Source organism: Gymnoscopelus microlampas (assembly GCF_963454915.1).
Source record: "Gymnoscopelus microlampas genome assembly, chromosome: 2".
Classification (NCBI taxonomy): domain Eukaryota; kingdom Metazoa; phylum Chordata; class Actinopteri; order Myctophiformes; family Myctophidae; genus Gymnoscopelus; species Gymnoscopelus microlampas.
In genome coordinates, this window is record NC_139939.1 from 26,413,211 (window position 1) to 26,421,818 (window position 8,608).

The following is an 8,608-nucleotide window of genomic DNA, read 5'->3' on the forward strand; positions in this document are numbered from 1 at the left end:
GTGGTGGAAGAAGTCAATGATGGAAGAAGTACTCACATGTTTTACTTAAGTAAAAGTATCACTACTGCATAGGAGATATACTCTGTTACAAGTCGAGGTCCGGTATTCAAAATGTACTTGAGTAAAAGTACAAAAGTGTCTGCATCAAAATATATCAACAGTAAAAGTACTCATTGCGCAGAATGTCCCATTTCACAAGTTCAAAATGTATGCCAAATATTTTGAATGCAAGGCATTGTGAGCATGTAGATCTGTTATTTTCAAATGGACTAAATATATAGGGCAGGCTATATGGCTGAAGTGTTAGTATGTTTTGTAATAATTAAAATCTACAAAGTGACAAGTAACTAAAGTTTTCATATTGTTGTAGTTGAGTAAAAGTACATATTTTCCTCTGATATGTAATGGGGTAGAAGTAAATGTAAATACTGAAGAAAGTAAAAAATACCTCAAGTACAGTAATTGAGTACACGTACTTAGTTACTTGCTTTCATGGTAAGTGGTAAGGAGGGGCTGATTGTCTATTAGCCTACTTTAGGCTATGTGCTGCTGGGTAGCTTAAACCTATAATAATCATAATTGATCAGCTAATGTAGTAACAGGTAACTACAGCTGGCAACTAAGTGCAGTGGCTAAAAGTACAATATTTGTCTGCGAGTGTTGGAGTATAAAAGTAGCCTGTATAAAGTATAAACAAATAAATAGAAATACTCAAGAAAAGTGTACCTCAAAATTAGCTTGAGCAATTGTAGTTACTTTCCATCTCTGCAACAGTCATGCATCAAACTTACTGTATGGCTAATTATAAATGAATAATAATAAACAGAACAGTAGCAATCGCAGTACGCATATTACATGCACAAAGACTCAAAGATATAGCCTGAAGATTTGGAAGGGGATGATTTATTACTTTAAAAATATAACAATATTGCCATCTGTCCTATAGTAGAGGTATGGATATGGATATCAAATTGATTACCCCAATGTAGTCTAGAATTGCACAAAACAAAACAAAAAAGGGAGAAAATAATAGGTTCATATTTTAAACATACTTTAAAACTTAGTATGAATGGCCTATTTCACAATTCTTTAAAAAATATATTTAAATATGTGTCAAACGTTTTAGAAAATTGCTGATCTACAAGCTCGCAATGCATTGTGAGCTAAATTAGCAAAGTAACTAGTAAAGTTTTCAATTAATTGTAGAGTAAAAAGTACAATATTTTCCTCTTAGATGTAGTCTAGTAGAAGTATAAAGTATTGAAAAATGGGCATACCCAAGTAAATTAAAAGTACCTCAAAAGTGTATTCAAGTACAATACTTGAGTAAAGGTACTTAACAGTAGTTACTTTCCAAGTTTCCACCACTGAAGTGAACAATTTGTATTTCCATTAGGAATGGAACCTGTCATGCGATTACTTAAAGTAATCGCATGACATTTTCCATCCACGCATCAATCTAGGCATTCCTTTTCTGAATACATTTTAAAGGCACCAGAAGACACAGGATAATGTAATGTGAAGCCTCCATTTCTCTTTGGTTTCTTTCATTTACAGCAGGCAGTCGAACGTGGGCCGCAGCACCCCCCTGTGGTTGAAGTTGGACTTCCAGTTCCCAGTTTCTGGCTCATCAGCTCAAAAGGATTTACAGTTCTTACCTAAATGGATAGTAACAAACACACATACATTAATGGAAGCCCCATATTCAGATACACATAAGTATTCAATGTCAATTTCACAACTTAAGAACACAATAGAATTGGGAGGAACAGAAAGGTGAAATTGGCAAGGTGAAAGAAATACTCACACAGGGATTTATTTTATTTATTTGAATTTTACATTTTTATCCCACAATTTTGTAACCCCATTTTTTACACCCAGTGCCAATTGTCTATGTAATCCTGGGCACTACCTTCCCTCTGCCAACCTAGGGAGGCCAGGGCCAAGCTCATGCCACCTTCAATGCATGAGAGCCAACTGACCTTCTTATTTTATGAAATATTTCAGGTGTGCTTCTTTTCTCCTTGACTGTTTTATAGTTGTCTACCCATGAACTTGTTCAATGTTGTGCATTAAATGTTGCAAGCCAATTTGAGTTGCACTTGAAGCCTTTGAATTTATGGCTCCTTTGGATTTACTATGACTCAGCAGCTCTTTTATCAGACATCAGTGGTTCATCCTATCAGCATGCCACAGTAGCTGTGCTTGTACGCAGTGTATGAACAAGACCAAAGGCTATTTATTACTATTCTCACGTTGCATTGATTGGAGAAAGATCTAAAGACTGATGTCACTTCAAAGAGGCAGTCCAAAGGTCAAGTAATGGAAAGCAGCACACATTTCTCTGATCTTTTGTAACCAAAAGGAAAAAAGATGTCATAGTGTCAGTTTAATCAATAATTGAAGTTTGCTCTTTATATTTAGACATATCTAAATAGAGGTGTGTATGGATGCTTGTGTGTGAACTGAGTGGTCACAAGAACTGATTGGCTGAAGGAAGAACATTCCTTCCTATTCAAGGTTCACCAGCATGAGTCCACAGTCTGGTTATGACTCCAAGACAGCTGGTTGACCTTGAGTGTGTGAATAATGTATATATGTGTGCGTGTGGGTCTGTGTGTGTGTGTGTGTGTGTGTGTGTGTGTGTGTGTGTGTGTGTGTGTGTGTGTGTGTGTGTGTGTGTGTGTGTGTGTGTGGACACAGGCATGTATGCAAGGCTAAATGCCAAGCTAGAGAGTGGGGCTCTCTAGGTGTGTCATACTTGAAACTGACACCAAAATACTGACCTCTAGTGCTCAAAGAAAGATCCAGTGGTGTCATAATCTTGCATAGCCAGATGAACAAAGATCTTCGCCTACTGGTGACATCTGAATTCAATTTATAAAACTAGAGGTTCGGGCCACAACGCAGCCCTCACACCGTACGTCGCACCGGCGATCCGACCAATATGTCTGAGAGTCATTGTGTCGGGGGCTTTATCAGAGAAGTGCCACGGCAACGGGGTGGCACTTTCAATGTTAAATTCCAAAATGGCCGCCGTGTGAATATGGTCTATTAAGCCAATTTTAATATAAGATGATAACAGTTTCACAGAACCAATGCCAAGACTTTAGGACGGTCTTTCATATTGGGACGGTATGTGTGGGTATAGGTTTGTTTTTCCCCAGCATCCTAGCCCATTCATTGAATTTAGATTTCCCCAGACGCATCAGTAGGTGGAGATCTCTGATTGTATGGCTACGTGAAACTAGTGATGGCAAGTAGCCTACTCACCCATGACTCATGCCCATGATATTAGTCAAAACTCAGGGTGCTTATTATGATTCTAACCTTAGGCTTGACTGTGCAGGATTCAGAGGGGACTCCTGGTGGTTGGAAAGTGAACTCCTCAGCAAATCTAGTATGGGTCAGAATGCTAGCCATTGCTTCATCCACTTCCACGATCTCATTCACCTGTGTATTATAAACAGGCAGGCATGCAATGATTTGTGTGCAAATTGTAACCACATCAATTCTGGCGTCAAGATGAGATTATCTTGTCAAAATCTTTTCAGACATAGCGAAAATAGTAGATCTAACAACGCGCCGAGATGTACGCATTTGAGATTGTAGTTGGCTATTTTTGCTATTTGTCGCATTATGTAGTTTAATAGGGCTTAAGTGCTTAACCCATTTAGACCTAAATCCTGCCCAAAGTTTTCCGAAAAACAAATATTTATTCAAAGATTACAAAATAAATGATGTTGCTATATACTGTACATAGCAACAAGAACCCCAAAAGGGGTTCCCGGCTTGAAGGGTATAGTTACGTAATGGGGTTCCAGCCCAGGTCTAAATGGGTTAAAGACCCAAAGACGTTCTTCAGTTGCACTGCAGTAGATAGTAGATACAGACCTTAAACGTATAGTGGCAGTCAAACTCGAGGACGTTCTCTTCCCCTGTGATGTTCCCATTGTATACAACTTGACAGGCCTTGGCACCATTTTTCGGGACCTTGAACAGGCGGTATGTGGCTGAGACAAATTTGAAGTCCCCTGCATCCACAGAACAGGTGAAAAATAATTAATGTTGCCTGGGTCCAGACCATCCACTGAGTGGACTGCATTCACTTCAGACAGTGTGATATCAGGCTAGAATTAATGAATTGTCTAAACCAAATGGGATGCTTCAAGATTAAAGATTCCAAAATACTTATTTGTTACACCTCAAATACTCATATACGAGTAGACAAGAATCAAATGATTTGCTTTCCGTACGTTATCATTTTAGCAGCAATAGCAACAATAACAAAATAAATAATTAAGAATAACAAGTAGTAAGATAAAAAAGAAAAGAGCCAAGTATGTACTTTAATCATAGCATACTTTGAGGTGCTTTAACTTGCTGTGTGCATGGGTCCTACTTCTAAATCAGATATTAATTAAGTAATAATATAATGATTTATATTAATTAATTATTACTTCTGTGTTTTTTTACTGATTGATGTTCATCTATTGTCAACAGACGTTTAGGATTTAGAAACATATTAGTGTATACTGTAAACATTTTTAAATATAATTTATATATATAAAAATCCAACCAAGGATGTCCTGCAGGTCCTTGTTGTCCACTGTAATCTCACTGGCTGTGACTAGCCGCGGAGGACTGAAGCCCACCTCCTCAGCCAGTTGTAGGAGATCCTCCCACCAGAGAGCTCCACCTATACACTCACCTGTTAAGATAAATCACATATACTCTGTTAGTGTGACACTATATCTCATATTTCTCATGACAGGCGTTTGTGATGTATTATGGTAATGAGCATTGTGCATGGTACACATAGCAAGTTCAGTCGGGGAACTTTTTGCAGTTGCTGGTGGCCATGCCTCTATTCACAACCAATCAAATACTCACTTCACTAACAGAGTGTCCCATTTAAACTGGGATGTTTGCATTGCTCATTCGTTGCTTGTGTGCTGCTGCCTTTTCTTACATTACTGCTCAACTTCCACCACCCCAGCTACTGGTTGTTTGTTTTGGATCTGCTTTTTTGTACTATGGGGAGATTCCGAATGCCCGTATTTGGTAGGGGAGATGTAGCATGTGCCCTGAGAATACCTCGAATCAGATACAGGGTGCGTTCGGAAATTGCCCACCTCAGCGCACTCGCCTATTAGTTTGTATTGGCCCGTGCGCTCAGTGCTGTATTTCCGAACACACCCACAGTCATCGCCAAACCAAATAAATGTATTGCTAATCATATATTCATTACAAATATTTAAATTCAATCAATGAGTTGTCCTGACCAAACTGTAGGTAGCAAGCAACAAGTCTGACATACCCCACAGGACTTTGTGATTTTTGATTTCATCTGTTAGTCTGCTACTGCTGTAGACATCACTGAAGTACAGCTCACCACCATCCTAAACAACAACAGCAGTAATATGTAAATAAGATGTTAGTGTATTGATTGTTTTGCATCTGCTGTGCATGATAACTACAGGAACTTACGTACATATTTGTGACCTGATGCCACATGACTCAGAACATTTCCTAACAAGTCTAAATAAATAATCTAATCTCAACACTGATTATTTAAACTCAGGGTAAATCATAGTTAGGAAATGGGGTTGAATCCTAAAGAAATGTACAGACAGTCCATCATCCTTCTCATATTTGGTGACATGATTAGAGAGTTTACAAAATAGTAACCATACTGTAGAGTACCTTGAGAACATGGTACGCTTCTGTCAGTACCCTCTTTTTGTCAGGAGAGAGATTCACCACACAATTAGAACTAAAGGACAGAAAACCAAATTATATACATATATATATATATATATATATATATATATATAGTTATTTTACTACTGCATGGTACTGAAATCCAAGGAAAAAAGAGAGTAAAGCCTGATTTATATACTTTGGCGACAAAGTCTATGCTGATACATTTGTCAGTTATTTTGTCGAGTGGCACCTTTGTCACTTAAGCATAAATGAGGCTTAACGGTATATTTGTGATCTTACATGACAATATCAAACGCGTTCTTTTCAAGCCCAGCCTCTGACAGAGCTTCAATGTAACCCTGGACAAAGCTGACGTTGGGCTTCTTGTAGCCAAACTCTTGCATGTGGTAGTCCACATACTTCCTGGCAACATCAAGCTAGAAGACAACACAGACATGTTATGGGGTATGGAAAGTGTTTATCTAATCAAGGGCAAAGTGTAACTACTGACTACAATCAGATTGCTCAATTCAGATTTCTTGTTTTGAAACATTCATACATAGAGCATGAAACGATATGTTATGATTAGTATTAATAGCATCACCACAATTTAGCCTCTCAAGCTACTTAGCTATGTATATAAAATTACAGTAATAAATAATACAGTATTCAATATAATAATCTATAATTCAAGATTAATAATATAAGAGATTAAACGTTAACAATGTTTACAACATGTCTAAAGGCAGGCTGTGTTACATTAACAGATGCCCTCAAGGTCTTCAGGGGTTCACTGAGGACACTCTGTCATCCTAAGGCTATGCAATATCACAATTTGAGACTAGATATTGCCTGGGATTTTGGATATCATAATATCATGATACGACAAAAGTGTTGTCTTTTCCTGGTTTTAACCTTATTTTCAAAGATGTGACAGGTTTTGAGCTTGTGGATCAGATGATTTTGCCATTTCCTTTCTTTCCTTTTTCTACATAAAAAATCAAATGGATAATTATTGTCAATTTGTCACAATTATCGTCACAATACTGATATCGAGGTATTTGGTCAAAAATATTGTGATATCTTATTTTGTCCATATCGCCCAGCCCTATTTCATCCTATAGTCAATGTACCTGGTCATCAGTCATGTCAATGCCAGTGACATGGCCCCTCTCCCCCACCAGCTTGCTCAGCATATAGCAGTCCCTGCCACTTCCACTGCCAAGGTCCAGCACCTTGCACCCCTCCAAGCACTCTGGCACGACCAGGCCACACCCATAGTATCTGAGGGGGAGGAGTCAGGACAGAGAAATATATTGCAAATTTAAGACAGGATGGAATTAAAACCACTTAAACCCTACTTACTTGACCAGAGTCCCCAGGACACTATACTAGGCCCCCTCCTGTTTCAACTCTACACTAAATATCTTTGCCGAAAATAGCCAATCTACAAACTCACAATGCGCAACGGTGCGATGGATTGTGAGACTGTAGATCTGCAATTTTCGCCAGATATTCACCCCAGAATAGGGGCACTAGGGTTCAAGTGGTTAATTCAGAAAGCAGTCAGGGTCTGCCTTAATGTGTGTGTGTGTGTGTGTGTGTGTGTGTGTGTGTGTGTGTGTGTGTGTGTGTATGTGTGTGTGTGTGTGTGTGTGTGTGTGTGTGTGTGTGTGTGTGTGTGTGTAATGGCAGGTGTCTTTTACATTTATGCTACATGTACAAGCATCTGCAACAATCCTCTGTAAATCATGTTAATTCCCTGCCTTTCAATAACAATGTAACAGTTAAATAATATACAACAACAATCCACTGACTTATCTGAGACTTCAGGATGCACACTCTTCAAAGCCTGTCTTATAAAGGCAGGGACAGGCTTGGCTGGGGTCACACAGGCATTGCTCTTCAAGTCAGAAGTTTTCTTCAGAACTTTGCCATAGTAATCCTGAGGACATACACGTGGATATAAAGATTTTTTTTTAAATTACCATGTTTAATACTATGATAGACTAAACGTTATCAGTGTTTACAACATGACCAGGGCAGGCTAAATCTCTTCAAATCAAATGACATGAAGGAGATCTGTCCAAGGTACGCAGTTTAGACTTCATGATATTGTTTAATTCTGTATTAATGAATGATAAATATTCAAAAAGACTAAGCAAATTAAATGTTTGGGAAGTGAAACGAAGTTACCTTGACATCAGCATGAATGGTGGTGTCTGAGAAGAGTTTTTCGCAGCATGCACTACAGCAGCAAATAGAAAGTTAACGTCATGATTGATTGAATACTTTATCAACAGATTTGCAGATAGAGGTACGGATTACAAATATTGTTAAAGGAATAGCACAAAAAACCCTTAAATGGCAATTGTTTCCATCGTGCTCCTGATGACTGACAGGGGTCTGACTGTATACATCGCTCAATTTACTTTCTACAATAATTAAGTTGATTGATTGATTGATTGAATATTTTATTAGACAGAAATGTAAAACAGCACGGGTAGGCCTACTGTCTAACACGTTGTCTAAAAGAATAACACCAAAAACATCCTTGCGGTCTTGTATTATTCAATTCATCGACATAGGTTATATGACATAGTTGCAGCAATGCGAAGTCTTTTCATACCGTTATATTCCTTACCTCTTATCAGCCATTGCTTTCCGTGGTTCTGGTATACGCGAGTGTGTGTGTGTGTGTGTGTGTGTGTGTGTGTGTGTGTGTGTGTGTGTGTGTGTGTGTGTGTGTGTGTGTGTGTGTGTGTGTGTCTGTCTGTGTGTGTGTGAGCTGGTGGTGGTGTGGATTGGAACTAAGGTCCGGGGTCCTGATCTTAAAGTCTACTCGGCTGCATTGACTTTACTTCCGGCTCAATAGCGCCCTCTACAGCAGGGGTTCTCAACC

General features: G+C 38.6%; 1 protein-coding gene across 1 annotated transcript; it reads right to left on the reverse strand.

Moving 5' to 3' along the window:
* Positions 1-904: 904 nt before the first annotated feature.
* as3mt (arsenite methyltransferase) lies at positions 905-8,484 on the reverse strand. The gene is made up of 11 exons (XM_084075076.1): positions 8,351-8,484; positions 7,903-7,954; positions 7,524-7,651; positions 6,840-6,990; positions 6,007-6,143; positions 5,707-5,776; positions 5,321-5,402; positions 4,580-4,711; positions 3,895-4,034; positions 3,331-3,453; positions 905-1,658 (listed from the first exon to the last, which is right to left on the reverse strand). Exons 1-11 carry the CDS (start codon positions 8,362-8,364, stop codon positions 1,548-1,550), a joined length of 1,140 nt encoding a protein of 379 aa, XP_083931202.1. The 5' UTR covers positions 8,365-8,484; the 3' UTR covers positions 905-1,547.
* Between the last annotated feature and the right edge of the window lie 124 nt (positions 8,485-8,608).